We start from the raw sequence: 15,709 nt of genomic DNA on the forward strand, positions 1-15,709 counted from the left end.
AAAGTACACTTGGCTCCAGTATCCACTAAAGCCCAAATTTTGCTTATTAGTAGGGACCAACAAACATGTAATTCAATGTGGGGCCTTGGACCACCCTGCAGGCAACATTGACCATCATGTTAAGGGTGCAGTTGAGATTTCCGTTTTGTGAGAGCTCCTACCTCCACAGCAGTGGGAATGCACTGGAGGAATGACACCTGAAGTTATTCTCTAGCTTCCATGCATGCACACACACACCTATACACATATAAAACTGTGGTGGTTTCAATGAGAATGGCCCTTACAGGCTCACATTTGAATGCTTAGTCTCTACTTGGAACTGTTCAGGAAGGATCAAGTGTGGCCTTTTTGGAAGAGGTGTGTCCCTGGGGGTGGGTTTTGTTCTAAAAGCCCACACCATCCTTAGTTCTCTGCCTCATGGCTATTATCTCAAGAGGTGACCATTCAGGTACTGCTCCTGCACACCTGCCTGCTGCCATCCATGCCTTCCACCATGATGGTCATGGACCCTAATGCTCTGGAGCTGTGAGCCCTCAAATTAAATGCTTTCTTCTATAGGCTGCCCCAGTCAGTGTCTTATCAAAAGACAGACAAAAACCTTGTATCAGTATCTTTATTTTGTCCTATTATCTATTCCCCCACCAAATCAGAGGCTAGCATGGAAAATGTCACCTGCATGTCCCTTCCCATGTGTCATTCCTCCCTCATGCAATCAAGTTCCCTTAAGGCAGACAGCTCAGCTTCGCCTGTATGACTTATCACCCAAGGCAGGAATCCTGCAACCGCCACTATGGCAGAGGGGCATGCCAACTTATACTACACTGAGAAAGCCAAGGCACCAAGAGACCAGAGAAAGAATTCCATTGAAGCCCTGCTTGATGAACCAATGAGTTTATTCGATTACTTACAGAACATGGGAGACTTGAAGGCAGCTACAGGACCAAGTGGTTCCCCATGTAACTGGTAAGTGGCTAGAACACCCCAACTCCCTTATCTGTTTATCCTGTATAATCCTGGTGAGGGGAGAAGCCTCTGGACCTTGCCTCTTTCCCCAAGAGAATGTTAACATGCTTAATCACATGAAGGTCATTTGCAGATGACTGCAGCTACTCTAAGGATGATAATGGCCATACCAACCCAAAGGACAACTACATTGTAGGAAAGCACAGAAAAGAAGTGCTGACGTCATTCTGCTACCACTTCTCACTGGTGCCACGGTAGAAATGGAAGGCCCCAGACAGGCTGTGGCTCCAGAATGAGGATAGAGGTGTCAACTGGTGCTAAGTCACAGAGACCCCCAAACAGGGCATAAGGTATCTCCAGAGAGTACTGGAAAGCAGTGGGTACCACAGGCAAAGTCTACCCCTGCCAGTCTGAACTGAGTGGCGTGGCCAAGGCAGCTTCCATGCACGAAGAGTCAGGACTGCAGAGTTAAACAGAGAGGAGCAGACAATGTCCTGAGTGGTATGGAGAAGCGAAGAGAACACTCAGACACCTGCTTGCTGGTATCTACAGCTTGAACCCTTGCCCCAAGAGTGGCTCCTAAGATCCCAAGAACAGAGACAACAGGAATCACTATCACGATCCACTTTGGCTCTCCAAAAACCTGCAGTGCTCCAGCTCCAGGTGGGCTCTGGCTAGGCCAGTAGGAGTCAGCTGTTAGCTTAGGCCTCTTGATATTTCTGCCCTCATTCCTCAGAAGAGCCCCTTGGAGGTTAGCAGGCTAAGTTGTGTATAGTGGACCAGGATAGATGTGCTGAGTCCTCTTTACTGTAGTGACAGGACAAACCCAGGACCCATACAGGTGCTGCATGGTCTAATGGTTGGCAGGGTAAGCAGAAGAGATCTGAGGTCTTAGAAACACCTCACACAAAAAATGAGAAATAGAAAGCTATTTTATTAACACGCTTTACATTTACAGTTCATTAGCTAATCAACATCAACATGCAAAAATAAGCGCTAGATACAAACCTCTACAATATGGTTTTGTGTGAATTACAATGGTTCATCTGTTTTGAAAACCCGTCAGTACTTATTTTAGCTCAACTATCAGTTTCTGTAATGAAAAGCATTTACACTCTAGGACTACGGAACCACCTGGCAAGGCCTGTGCAGAAACTCAGTCCAGTGGCTTTCCCGTGAATACATTCTCAAAGCAGGAGATAAGGCGGTGCTGGAAGGTGAGATACTGAACCTGTGCACAGACACAGCCCCAGACATCCTGGCCATGTGGGCGGAGCCTCCTCAAGTAGCAGCCCAGGAGTGTGTGGTGCATGGTGCTTTGGCAGCAGCTAGACAGTGAAGTCAGGAAAGGCCTCGGCACCATGTCACAAGTCACTGCAGCCAACCAGGCTGTGGCCAACACCTTGCCCAGGCTGTGGCCAACAGGAGTTGGCAAAGGACCAGCCTGCTCCTCAAGCTGCCCTGAGTCCCATCACTAGCAAAAGGAAGGAAATGGAGAAACACAGGGAAATAACCGATGAACCAATTCCTACTTCTGAGATGCTCTGGATTTCCTTGGTGTTCAGGTCACACTGTAGAGAAAGTTTCCTTTGAGAGGTGCAAGAACTTGCAGAGGCATCAGTCGACTTATGTTACAAAATCCTACCAATCAAACGCTGTTCTCAAGCACAGACTTATTAAATCTCACTTCCTCTTTTTCTAAGAGTATTTGTTGTTGCTCACTGATCTTTGGTCGCAAGAAACAAATGCCGAGGCAGGCTGGGGTCTGGGGTCAGGGGTCAGGGTAGGAGGTATGGCTCCCACCCACCACAGCCTCTGGCCGGAGGCGTGCACATGGCAACGCAGGGCCTACATGATGTACACTTTCTCAGCCTGGGAGAAGTGGAAGACTTCTTTGGTTCTTGGGCAAACAACTTTATCATCTTGACGGATAGAGAGCAGAGACTGAAAAGCAAGACCAGAGTTATGCATTAAAATGAGAAAATCCCACACAAAGCAAGACTTGAATTAAGGTTCATTCCACAAAATAAGCTACCATAGAATAAACCAGCTAATCTTTTTTTTTAAACAAAATTTTAGACTTATGTGTATGAGTATTTTGCCTGTATGGATGTACATATGCCTGATGCTTTTTGAAAGTAGCAAAGGGTGTCATATCCCATGGAACTTGAGTTACTCATGGAACTGGAGTTATGGATAGTTGTGAGTTACCATGCAGATATTCAGAACCAAACCCAGGTCCTCTACAAGAGCAACAATGCTCTTAACCACTGAGCCATCTCTTCAGCCTCAAGCCATCTAATCCTACAAAGTCACTTGAAGGCATACCTGTCAAAGAAACCTGAAGTTGTTCAAATGTGGTGCTACCCCAACCCTGGGGCCCCCTTACCCTCCACACAGCTGCTCTGCCCAGCCTAGCCTAGCCCACAGCCCTGACCGCCCAGGCCCCTCACATTGTAGCCATAGACGTAGCCGTTAGGCAGCATCATGGGTGGGTTGTTCTCATTCATCACGTCACCAGAGATCTTGCAGACCAGGCGGGAGTTGGCACAGTGAGCCATGGGCAGGGGCTGCGCCAGTTTGTTCAGAGAGCGGCTGCACACAGGGCAGTCAGGGCTCTTGGAGCTGCCATCCTCCTTGTAGCACTGCCTGTAAACACTGTTAAGGAAAGGCTGTACCAACAAGGTAAGCAGCAAGACAGGCATGTTGTGACCATTACTGTCTAGACATAGGGCAATCTTATGGCCACATAGAGACACCATGCAGAAAAAAAATAAGGCTATCTATCTATCATCCAAGGTGAAAAGAATGCTATAGCCATTCAATAACAATGGTCACCAAGACCGGACTCAAAACAAGCAACTAGCATGGCCACCAGTGGTACCTTGCACCCTTGCTGGTATTCTCATGCAAGAGTGAGACAGGGATGTTCTGGGTGACTGTCAGAAGGTGGTGGGCAAACACTTGTTTACTCTCCACTGTCCACCAGAGACAGTGAGAAGATGGGCCCTGAGCCTCAGCTTGGAACACAGCACAACAGGTATCAGCTGTGATCCCAGAACAGCCACTACTTGGTGAGACAGCTGTCACACCCAGAATGGGGCAGAATGGAGTTGGCTACATGTAACAATCAGGCCAGGCACATAAGGGATAGGGTTCAGCCAGAGTGGTAGGGTTTAGCCACACAATAGATACAGGTCATCCACATGAGAGAGAGAGAGTCACTCACATGAGGGGGTGGGGACAGACCTACAAGGGATGAGGTCAACCTGAGTTCTGACTACAGGAACCATACAAGGGATGGGAGTCAAACATATGTGGGAAGGTCAACCACACAAAGGACGAGAATCTACCATGGGGGCAGGGTGTGTGTGTGTCCATCACAGGAAGGAATAGGTCAGCCATGCAAGGGAGAGTCATACCCTTGTCAGAGCCATGACCATTATGAGTCAAGCTGAGAAGTCAAGCTAGCTGGACAGCTAGGGCTTAGGTCTTAAGGACTCCTGTATCCTCAAGTATCAGGTGCATGGCAACATTTGAGATGCAAAAGCCATGAAGAGTACACAGACTAAGGAAAGAAAGACCAAGCTACAGGTCCTGGGCCCTCCCTCTCAACCTTTACCCCAGAGGACAAGGCAGGGCATGGAGGATACGGTGTCTTTATTGCCGAGAGCCCAGCCTGCAGGGTGAGGGTGAAGACGGAGCTGTTTCCTAGCTGGTGCAGTCGGTAGTTGTCATATCGGAACTGCTGGATCAGCATCCGCCACCGGGCTGGGTCCAGAAGGTCCTGAAAGACAACATGCAAGTGCTGGGACCCTCCCCTGGCAGTTACTGGGAGGCCCAGCCAGTACAGATGCCCCAACTGTATTACAAGACCCCTGCTGGCTTAATGTTCCAGAACACTCCCTGGTGTGTATCCTGTGGTCTTGCAACTATAAAACAGAATCACAGACAATAAAAACTGAAAGGGAGGTCACTCCAGAGAAGAAATGCTAGACAGATGCTGCGGGATGTTGTGTATGGCAAATGTGTTGCTCTGATTGGTCAATAAATAAAACACTGATTGGTCAGTGGCTAGGCAGGAAGTATAGGCAGGACTAACAGAGAGGAAAAAAGAAAGAACAGGAAGGCAGAAGGAGTCACTGCCAGCTGTCACCATGACAAGCAGCATGTGAAGATGCCGGTAAGCCACGAGCCACGTGGCAAGGTATAGATTTATGGAAATGGATTAATTTAAGCTGTAAGAATTTAAGTTAGCAAGAAGCCTGCCATGGCCATACAGTTTGTAAGCAATATAAGTCTCTGTGTTTACTTGGTCGGGTCTGAGCGGCTGTGGGACTGGCGGGTGACAAAGATTTGTCCTGACTGTGGGCCAGGCAGGAAAACTCTAGCTACAGACAGACGATAAAAGATGACCGCAGCTCAGAAGAACTATGCCTGGCTAGTGTGTGTGTCTTAGACACAGATAAGGAATGCACATATACAAGAGCAAAGGAGGTAAAACTTCAGCATCATTAGGGTCACAACATACTTCCCTCCCACCCTTTTATAAAAACACTCTTTTCAGTATTACTTCTATAAAGACAGTCTACGGAGCATTATGCCCAGTCTGGGAGGCTCTCACAGAAGGGAGAGCATCAGTCCTCAGGGTCCTTCTCCTGAGGCCAGGACACCACTTTCCTCTGAAGGAAGCTTCCTCTCTGTCTTCCTCACCAGTGCCCTGGCTCTTTCCTCCTTAATTTACAAAAGCCATTCTTCCAGTTCTCTTTTTAGCTTGCTGTACCCTAAATTGCCTGACTGTCCCCAAGACAAAGGTTTCCAGCATGATCTTGGTCTTTCTCTTTCAGGTCACCAAATTTCTGTCACTGACTAATGCTATCCCTTTTACCCTGCTGACCGTGACCCCATGAGTAAGTAGGCGTCTCCCTGTGCTCACTGGTGGGACAGCAGGTATGTCCTACCTCTCTCTGTATTATGAGGCCTCACATTAGATGGTTCATCTTCTAACTCAGATGCCTCAGGCCCAAACCAAACCTTCTCCAATGTAGTGAAGAGAGATTTATGACATCAGTTTAAAAAATGTGTTTAGACATTCTGACACTCTGGCTTCACGGCATTTCAATACATGATGCCTCATACCTCAAAGCTGGGAGCGTTTGCTAGGGCTTAGAGCAAATCCAGCAACTCCAAAACTGGGTCTACTCAGGCATGCTGGCACTGTGGGTGAGGCTGCAGGGCAGACACAAGCCTCTGACAGAGACCAGTCTCAAGGCTCAGGGAACAAAGTATATAACTCTATGAGCAAAGCCTGTACCTAATGCCTTCAGAGGTTGTGGCTTGATGAGGCCATACTTGATGAACAGAGGTAAAAGCCATAGGCTGCTTACTCAGGGTCAGGCACAGATACCCCAATGTGGGGCTGAAGTTTGTACAAAGCTGTCTAAGCAATGGAGCCATGACCACATCTGCTCCCAGAACCTCTCTCACCACAGGCCAGTGATCAGGGGGCTGAAAACAACAGGACGGAACCAGGAAAAAGACCAGGAGCAGACAAGGAAGGCCAAGATCACCACCATGACCAGACTCTAAACTCTGGCCTTACAGAAAAAGCAAGGAGGCCAGGGAGTATAGAGCAGGAGACAGGCTGTGGACATGGCAGGAGGACTACAGGAAGAGAACACCAACGAAGGGTGGCAGGGTGTGGAGACCCAGAGCCTGCCAGGTTGAAGTCTTCTGACCTCTGCCCCAAATTTCACATCAGCTGGATGGGAATAAAGCAAGAAAAGCACAACTGGGTAGGACAAGCCATGAGGTGTGAAGAAGTGACACCTGATGGGCTCTCAGGAGCTGGCCAGTACCCGCTAATCCATCCCAGTGGACCCCTGACTCCAAGGACCAGCAGGAACCTAGATAACAGGGTCATGAACATTACCTTGTATGGGGAGATGTGTGTATCTGGCAGGAAGGCCAACATGCCCATGACCATTACCTTGTATGGGGAGATGTGTGTATCTGGCGGGAAGGCCAACATGCCCATGACCTGGCGGACCTCATCCAGCTGGCTTCCTTCAGCCTGGCTGAAGTGCTTTCTTGCATGTCTGAAAAACAACATTTTGGCACATTTAAGTTTGTAATCCCCGCTTTTCAATAATCACTTAATCAGTTCAGAGGTTAAAAGACAATTTGTGAGAGTTAGATAGTTCCTTCCACCATGTGGATCCCAGGGGTTACACTCAGGTTGCCAGGCTTGGAGGCAAGTACCTTTACACCTGCCCTGAATCTCCAATTTTAAGGGTCTGGACTAACAGGTCCTTCAGAGTCTGGCATAAAGGAATTCCATCCTAGATGTGCTGGGTGGGGCCCGAGGGGTCAAGAGATCAGGAAATGGGTTCAATTAGTGCTAGAATTATTGCCTCAGCTCCCAAGTGATTCCAATTGTTCTGAGTGCTTACCTTTCAGGTCCAGGGACTTCCAGTCCAGCATTTTCAATTCTAAGTTGTTCGGAGCAACTCAGGCCCACAGACAGACTCCAAGGCTTATCTAGCCCATCATGTACAAGCAAACACACACTGTGGTCTTTCACATGTGATACACATGGCTGGTCCAGACCAGGGCCTATTTTACCCAGAAGGGCTGGGCTGCCAGGAGGAGTATGGAACTCTCCTCTGCTGGCCACCAGTCCTAAAGACCTTAGGTTTCCTATCTTCCCACAAGGCCTCATTCAATGTCATATCTTCAACACCCTAAGTCCCTCCTGCAGAACCAATTCCTCTAACCAGTGGCCAATGACACAGCAAAACCCATGGAACCAAGTCTTCACGAAGGTCAGTCCTGTGCTAAGTCAGGAAAAAGAGAGCTAGAAGGTCCTGGGAACGTGAGGCAGCCTTGAGGTGAGTATGAGTATGTATGGTTAGATAGAGAATAAAGTTAGTAGACAATATCACCAAGCAGCCCCTATGGAGTAGCAAGATGGCCACAAAGCCAAAGGAAGTGGGAAGTATGTACAGGTTTAGGATACAACCAATTGGTCTACATAGCTTCCTACTCAACAGAAGCAGTGAGCCAAGACCAGTACCAGGCCTAGGACTCTGACATCCTAATCCCAGGGTAAAAGAACCAATATTGCTTTAATGAACATCACAAACAGTATAAGAAAAACAAAACATAGTTTGGTTCTTCACTGTCTCCCAAGAGCTATGGTTGAAAGCTTGGCTGTCAGTGTATGGCACGATTTGAGGTACCAGAAAGTTTAAAGGTGGAGCCCACTGGAGTAAGTTAGGTCACTTGGGTGTGTTCTTGAAGAGCTAGTGGTACACTGGCCCCTTGCTACTCTGTGCTTCACTATATACTTCTGCCATCATGTTCTTCCTCATCACAGGTGCCACACGATGGCACCCAGTGACAAAATGAGCTTGTTTGCCTTTGAAGCTGTTTGCCTCAGGTATACATACATCACAGTGATGAAACTGGCAACTGGTGTACAGTGACACCAACTTTTTCTTTAAAAACATAAATGTGAGACACCCAGAGCCTGACATACCTGAACTAACCATTAGCTCCCATAGTGTGAGGAGAGTGACAATCCCTTTAACACTGTAGATACACAAGTCAAGTCTCAGGCATCAGGCACAGTGCCCCTTCCAAAACTCTAGTTGTTCAGGAAGCTGAGGAAAGGACTGCTGAAGCTCAGGAGTTTGAACACTGGGCAGCAAAATGTGATCCTATCTTTTTTTGTGAGACAGGATCTTATTATATGTAGCCCTAGATGACCTGGAACTTGCTATGTAGACCAGGCCTTCCCCAACTTCACAGGTATCCACTTTCCTCTACCTTCTAAATACTAGGATTGGAGGAATTATGACCACTCCTGGCATGACCAGGTCTCTTACAAAAGGAAACGAGAAGAATAGAAATGAATGTACTGGTAGGGCACTTGTCTACCATGCTCAAGGCCTGGAAAGAAGGATATCAACAGAGGGTACACACACATGTGTAGGCACTGCATGCTTTCCCTTTACAATGTATGAGGCAAGGTCAAGTGACAGCAGCCAGTTAGGTCTGCAGCCAGCTCAATCATGCCTTGCCCTCGCCCTTCCATGCTCCCAGGGAATAGCAGTCCTGGATTCACTAAAAGCTAAGCCTGGGCTGGGCCTGCAGGACTCTCTGCTCCCCACTCAGGCTTCTCTGGTGGGACACGTCACTGCTGAGTCTCAGTCATCATAGACAGACACCTTCTGGAAGATATATTCCTTCAGTGCCTATGCTAGGAGATGTCACCAGCTCAGCCCATGTCTAGGGAGCAGCAGGTCATGTTTTCACTGGTGTACCACATGGCCCTGGCCACAGTGTTCCTCCCTGCTCATACTCCAGGACTAACTGGGCAGGAGCCTTGGCAAAGCTGGAATTGGAGAACCCCAGCTATAGAAAGAAGTTACTGCTCTAGCTTTGGCATACACTAACCAGACACCTGGTGGACACCAAGAAGGCTTCACAAAGCTGACTGAAAGTAAGCAGTTCAGGAGTGGAAACTGGCACAAGGTACTCTCTGTGACACTCCAGCCAAAAAAGGGTGAGTCTTATGCTTGACTGCTAAAGACCCACAGAGGCCTGCCAAGAAGAGGCCACATGGTTGGTCAGCCACTGTTCCCTGTACCCTTAGGGCAGAGATAGACCTCAGAAGCTCAGATATGCCTGCAGAAAGCCCTAAGGTATTCTTCCTGATGCAAGTATGCTCTCAGATGGCCAGGAAGAAAAAAGACCAAGGAACTTTTAACTGTCCATTGGTCAGCCCCTTGGAGCATACTTGTTACTTAAAGCTGATGATTATTTCCCAAGTGGAAAAGATGAGACCCGGAGCCCTGATCATAGGTTGACATGGGCGGCTGGGATGCCAGTCTAGCTCACTTGACAGCTATGAGGGTCTGAACTGCCACATGAAATTGTCTGTGGAGCAGAGGACTTCAATCCCTGCCTTAGAACACAGGAATGTAGTTGGCATGTAGGATTGAAGCCATCAGACTAGAAGTGCCTCAACATGTGTGTTTCCCTCTCCATCACCCGACCAAGAGGATGCGGAAAGGGGAATATCCTGTCCTAATATAAGAAACCTTGTGTATGGCATATCCTACCTCACAGCATCCAGGCGTTTGTTCTGCCGGACAAGTTCAATGAACTCCTGAATCCTGAGGCTGAATTCCAGGCAGCTCTGAGGGCAAAGACAGACAGGGTTAGAAGGTGCCACCTGTCAGCTGATGCCTGGGAACTAGGATCCATAGGTCCCACAAATTCTACCATCAAAACTCAGGGCCTCTCCATAGACACTGGGAAGCATGCTATGGCCAGAGCCTCTATTCTGATGTGCATCACTCCTCTTCTGGTAGGACCAATGCATTATGCAGATGGTGAGCCCAATATCTGAAGACAGTCATGTGGCACTTGGATGGGCAGCAAACAAAGACTGTCATTAGCTCCCAGAGTACATGGAGTAAGGTTAAGTAACTGTATGAGGAAACCCTGACAACTCCCTGGAGGGTTTTCCAAGGCCCTATAGTCAAGGTCCTATTGTCTATGAATACCATAAAGCAATCTTCCTCTGAATGTGTTTCCTTTAGCTGCGCCACCACCGCCCTGCGAGTGTAGTTAATATCTTGAATGTAATTCATTTCACTGAACTGTGAACTTAAAAATGGTTACAATTGTAAATATTATGTGTGTATGAAATTGAAAACAGAGATGGTGGCACATGCCTTTAATCCCAGCACTCGGGAGGCAGAGCCAGGCGGATCTCTGTGAGTTCGAGGCCAGCCTGGTCTCTAAAGCAAGTTCCAGGAAAGGTGCAAAGCTACACAGAGAAACCCTGTCTCAAAAAACAAACAAACAAAAAGAGGAATTAATTGTCTCAAAAAAAAGTTTTCTCCCTACCACCTCCACCAGGTTTCAACTCAGCACATTTCTTGTCTGTACTGTAAGTCATGCTGCCGGAGATGGTGAATGCTCTGGAAAAATTTCCACAAGCTGTTCATCTACGACTGATACCTGGTGGAAGGAGACAGTGTCTCAAGTGGGTGTGAGGTAGCAAGGAGGTGGCACTTCAAGGTGCTGACAGGGAACACTTGGGCAACAACAAAAGATGGGCAGCTGAAAAGATGAGGAGGGTTCCAGGCAGAAACAGGGATAGTAGAAAGGCCCTGGGACAGAAGGAACAAAATCCCTGGAGCAGTAAGTCCAAGGAAGCTAATGTTCCTGTCAGGACTCTAAGGTCCAGGCTGGTGGGGATCAGGAGATGAAAACGGATGGTCCATGAATGGCAGAAACTCTAAGACTTGCAGTTGTTAAGGGAGATCCGAGATCAGCACTGCAGTGGCTCTTGGGGATGTTGGTAGATGCTTCTACACAGAAGCCTAAAGCTGACTCTGAAACCAGCACTACAATCCAGTACAGACAGCAGTTCCTGTGACTGGCAGGAAGATTAACTGCTACACCTTACACAGAAAGCATCTTTCTATGCAAGTACTAATCTAAAGATTCCCCAGGTACCAGGCAGTAGAGCACTCACCCAGCATGTACAGAGTCACCTGTAAAACCAGCCCCTAGGAGGCTGTGGCAAAGTCTCAGTCAATTTGAGGTTAGCCTGGGCTACACTGCAAGGCAATGTCCCCCTAAAAGCTACTCAAAACTTTCAGCATAGCCTCAGGACACAAAACACTTCCTGCCAGAAACAGGAATGAGGACATGAAAAACTAGTCTAAGACTATTCATCACATGCCACTGACTCCAGATAATCCATATTACAACAGTACAGGCTTCACATGGCAAGTCAATCATTCATGAACATTTAGGACTCAAACTCAATTCTCCAGTGCTGCATCTTTTCCCACCTAGCCTCCCCTGTGTACCCAATTCCCACGGCCCATCTCAATGTAACCCCAGCAAAGCATACTCCAGAGCCAGTTGTCCTGACCCTATCCCACCAACACAATGTAACCAGACCTACATAACTCTGTGTAGGGACAGGAAGATGATAGGGATGCCCACTTCCTCTGATCCCTGCACTGTACCCTCCGTACCCAGGCTGAGGGCCAAACAGGCTGGAAACAGTACATTCCAAGCCAGAGCAGGAGCTGTCCTGACTGAGTGGTGGATCAGGAAAAGACAGGGTACCCCAAGGCTCTCCAGGAGCAGCCTGGCCCCACTGATGATGGAGAGGTGTGTGGGTGCTCTGCTCCCTTTAAAGCCGGAAAGGCAGGAACTGAAGGTGAATCTGCACACTGGAGTCCCATGAAGTTGCAGAGTAACATTGTTCCTTCTGTAGTTGGTGGCTACCAGTGGGATGTTTAAAAGCAGGATGAAGGCACTGTATAGGTACTGAAGGAAAATGAAAACCCCCAAGACGGGGTTTCTCTGTGTTAACAGCTCTAGCTGTCCTGTAGACAGCTTTGTAGACTCACTTTGTAGACCAGGCTGGCCTTGAACTCAAACTCCCAGAGATCCACCTGCCTCTGCCTCCTGAGTGCTAGGATCAAAGGTGTGCACCACCACCTCCCAGTGAAAAGTTTTGTTACATAAAACATATACCTTAAATGTGTTTTTATTATTTAGGAGCAATATTCTTTAACAGTTAACTTTCAAACACCTTACCAATACACAGAAGTGCCTGTTTGCTATGCAAATTAATCCTCCAGAACATACATCTACCAATTCATATAGTGGGATGACTGGCCACCCTGCTCACTGTGCAGCAGCTGGAGACTCTGAATTTACCACTCTGTGTGACTTCTAGACACAAGGCCTCTAGGTTGTTCTTTCAGTGTCCTGTCAAGTCTAGAGACCTAAGCTAATTTACAGAACTTATCTTGGTGCCCTGGTATATGGTATTTCCAACTTAGTGAAACTGGGTCTGAGATGCTTCTCTTCCCATCCAAATTAGTGTGTCTGATCTGTGGGACCTTAGTGCAGTGTGGCTCCTCCACTATTTCTCTGATGGCAGGGGAGAGCATGTGTTCATGTGCACAATTGAGTTATACAGATATTATAATGTGATGTGATGGGCAAGCCTGTCATTAGGCACCTTCACAGTGTTTCTGGACAAATGCTAACATTCCCCTCTACCTCTCTTCTTAGACACTAAGGCAATGCTCATCTACTCAGCATTCAATCAACACCTCAATTTCTCAGGCTCTGCCTACCCAGAGTGTCCATCCCTGGTCCACATGGAGCACTCAGTAAATTCAGCGAGCTTGTAGGCACACTGCCTAAAGAGGTCAAAGCTTGGGAGATCACCTCATGGAAGAGACAAAAGTCTAGTGTTCTTTCTCTGGGAGGTAGTGAAAGTGGGACTGAGTAGGCCAGACTGTTACTTATCAATTCTCACTTTCCTTTTAGAGGTTCCCCACCAAGATCCTCACTGGTGGCTCTATTTTTTTGTTCTATCTTTGCCTCGTGCTCACTTTGGCAGCCCTGAATGGCAGAGTGTCACTCTTGGCTGGTGACTACATGCACCTCAACAATTGCAACCAGATGGATTAAAGCAGCATCAGTTTAGAAAACAGAAAATACAGCTCCTCTGCTACAAAGCCCTAGGATAACAATTTTCAGTGAGCAGATTTAAGTTCTGTGGCCTGTGTTTTACTTTTAAAGAATGCTTTAAAAGTACAAAGTGTATAATCAGTAGAACATCACATCCCAGATTTCTGCAGTCCCTATCTGACTGAATGGGGGAACCAACAGGCTGCCTCAATTCTAAGTGCAGGAGGCGTGAACATGCTGCATGTGTGATGGGACTCCATACTTCACTCTAGAACCAAACCAACCCAATATGCTACTCTTCAGGGTTTTTACCTAGAGGTGAACCCCACCCCAAACCCAACAACTCAATCTTACAAACCAAAACCAACCCAAAAGGCTGCAAGCAAGTGAAGGCATGATGGTCCTGGGTAGGTGGAACAGCTTCCACCCAATGTTGGCCTCTCCTCCAATAGAGATCCATCCCCACCAGAAGCCCAACTGGGAAAGCCCACACACCTTCATTTTCCGGAGTCGGGACTTGTTATCATGGCACCAGGCAAGGCAGGTGGCTGTTTCACGCCTCTCCAAGGACTCCTCCACTTCTTTGGCTGTCAGGAACATCTCGATATTCACAAGGTCCTTAGAGGAAGGGGCAGCTCAGGTCACAACATGCCTGTGGCCTACAAGCAGGGGCAACTGGTTTCTACCCTCTTCACCCCAGCCTCCCACCCAGAGTTTAGGCTCGGCCATAGTGCAGCCCTGCCTCCAGTCCAACCTGTCTCGGGCACTGCTCATAGACAAGTACCCAGGGAATAAGATTCTAGGGAGCAGAAATGGTCCACAATGACTGGGAAGCTTACATATGGCAGATGCCAAATGGTTAGGGGAACCAGTCTACTGGTTAGAGGAACCACAGCCATCCTGTTGTAATTAAAAAAAGGCCAACAAGGATCATAAGCAGTGGACTATACAGACACACTTGGACTGGCTCCCAGCACAGAGTACAGGCACTCTGTGGTTAATCTGGTCAATTTGATGAGATTTAGATCACCATGGAAATTAATCTCTGGGCATATCTGTAAGGCCTTACCTAGATTAGATTAAGTAAATTTTAGAGGTGGGAAAATTCATCTTAAATGTGGGCTGTACTATTCCAAGGGCTGGGGGGTCTCAAGACTAAAAACAGAGTGCAAACTGAGTACCAGCAGTCATCTCTATTTCCTGACTGTGCACACACATAAACAGCTGTCTCCTGCTTCTGCTGCCATGCCTTCTCTGGCATGATGGTCTATCTCCTGCTAAGACAAATGAAACCTTCCTTCGTTAATTGCTTCTGTCAGGCATTTTGTTCCAGCAACAACAAAAGTAACTAACACCCCAACCAAACCCCCAGGAGCACAACCTCCTTCAAGCCCTCAGCACAGGATACAATGCCCCCACAGTGTCTGTGTGTGGGTGTGTGTGGAGGGGGTTGTAATTCAACTCTCTCCAGTGCCTGTGCTCTTTGAAAAGGGCCAAGGACAGAAAATCTGCTGAGCTCTAGAGGACTCATACAAGGTCAGGGCCTCTCTATATTAAAGGGTCCAGCAAGATTAGCAAGAACGAGTGGCTGGGACAATGAGATGTATGCACATTATGAGAAAAGCAGGGAAGCTAACTGAAGAAAACGGAAATTTCTTTAAATTTTAAAAATCACACTGATTTATATATTAGTGGGCAGATATACAGAGGTTGGAAAACGACTTGCGGGAACTGGTTCTCTCTTCCCACCATGTAATTCACAGGAATCAAAATTAGTTAAGTTTTGGCAACAAGTGTCTTTACTTGTTGAACCATCTCCTCAGCCTGAAAACCTAATTTCAAAAGTGAAATTTCTTTCCTATCTGGGATGTACTCCAACAAAATAAATTAATAAAAAACAGTTTCTCAATTAACAAGGAGAATAACAGCACAAAACAACTGATAATTCCTAGGTGAGCCATGTACAGTATGCTCTGGTCAGGATCTACAGGGACCTGATGTTCCTCCTGCCAAGCCCCATGACAATGGTCCTAGTTAGCATCACATCCCAAGCACTGAACACCACACATACAGGACAATGACCAGAGAAGGGAGAAAGGAGTTGAAGTTATGGGAAGCTTCTTCCAGAGATGTGACTGGGCACGGCATGTGCAGCTAGCTACTGAACATGGTGTAGCTTTAAGTAAAAGACACAGCCTTTAAGTAAAAGACACAGCCTTTA

The 15,709-nt window shown here is 47.5% G+C and overlaps 1 protein-coding gene across 3 annotated transcripts in view; it reads right to left on the bottom strand.

Moving 5' to 3' along the window:
• Window positions 1–1,877: 1,877 nt before the first annotated feature.
• The window catches only part of Maea (macrophage erythroblast attacher, E3 ubiquitin ligase), a 38,662-nt gene continuing 24,830 nt past the window's right edge, over window positions 1,878–15,709 (bottom strand). For 2 of the 3 annotated variants that reach the window (XM_052736243.1, XM_052736245.1), the window contains exons 4-9: window positions 13,984–14,106; window positions 10,092–10,168; window positions 6,896–7,061; window positions 4,617–4,750; window positions 3,417–3,612; window positions 1,878–2,907 (exon numbers count right to left, since the gene is read on the bottom strand). In XM_052736243.1, coding sequence (XP_052592203.1) covers window positions 2,812–2,907; window positions 3,417–3,612; window positions 4,617–4,750; window positions 6,896–7,061; window positions 10,092–10,168; window positions 13,984–14,106 — 792 coding nt within the window. In that variant the 3' untranslated portion in view covers window positions 1,878–2,811. The remainder of the gene's footprint in view (window positions 2,908–3,416; window positions 3,613–4,616; window positions 4,751–6,895; window positions 7,062–10,091; window positions 10,169–13,983; window positions 14,107–15,709) is intronic. The other variant, XM_052736244.1, reaches the window with a different exon arrangement.

The sequence above is a fragment of the Peromyscus californicus genome, unplaced genomic scaffold (genome assembly GCF_007827085.1).
Source record: "Peromyscus californicus insignis strain IS unplaced genomic scaffold, ASM782708v3 Scaffold_13__1_contigs__length_99412109, whole genome shotgun sequence".
In the NCBI taxonomy this organism is placed as follows: Eukaryota; Metazoa; Chordata; class Mammalia; order Rodentia; family Cricetidae; genus Peromyscus; species Peromyscus californicus.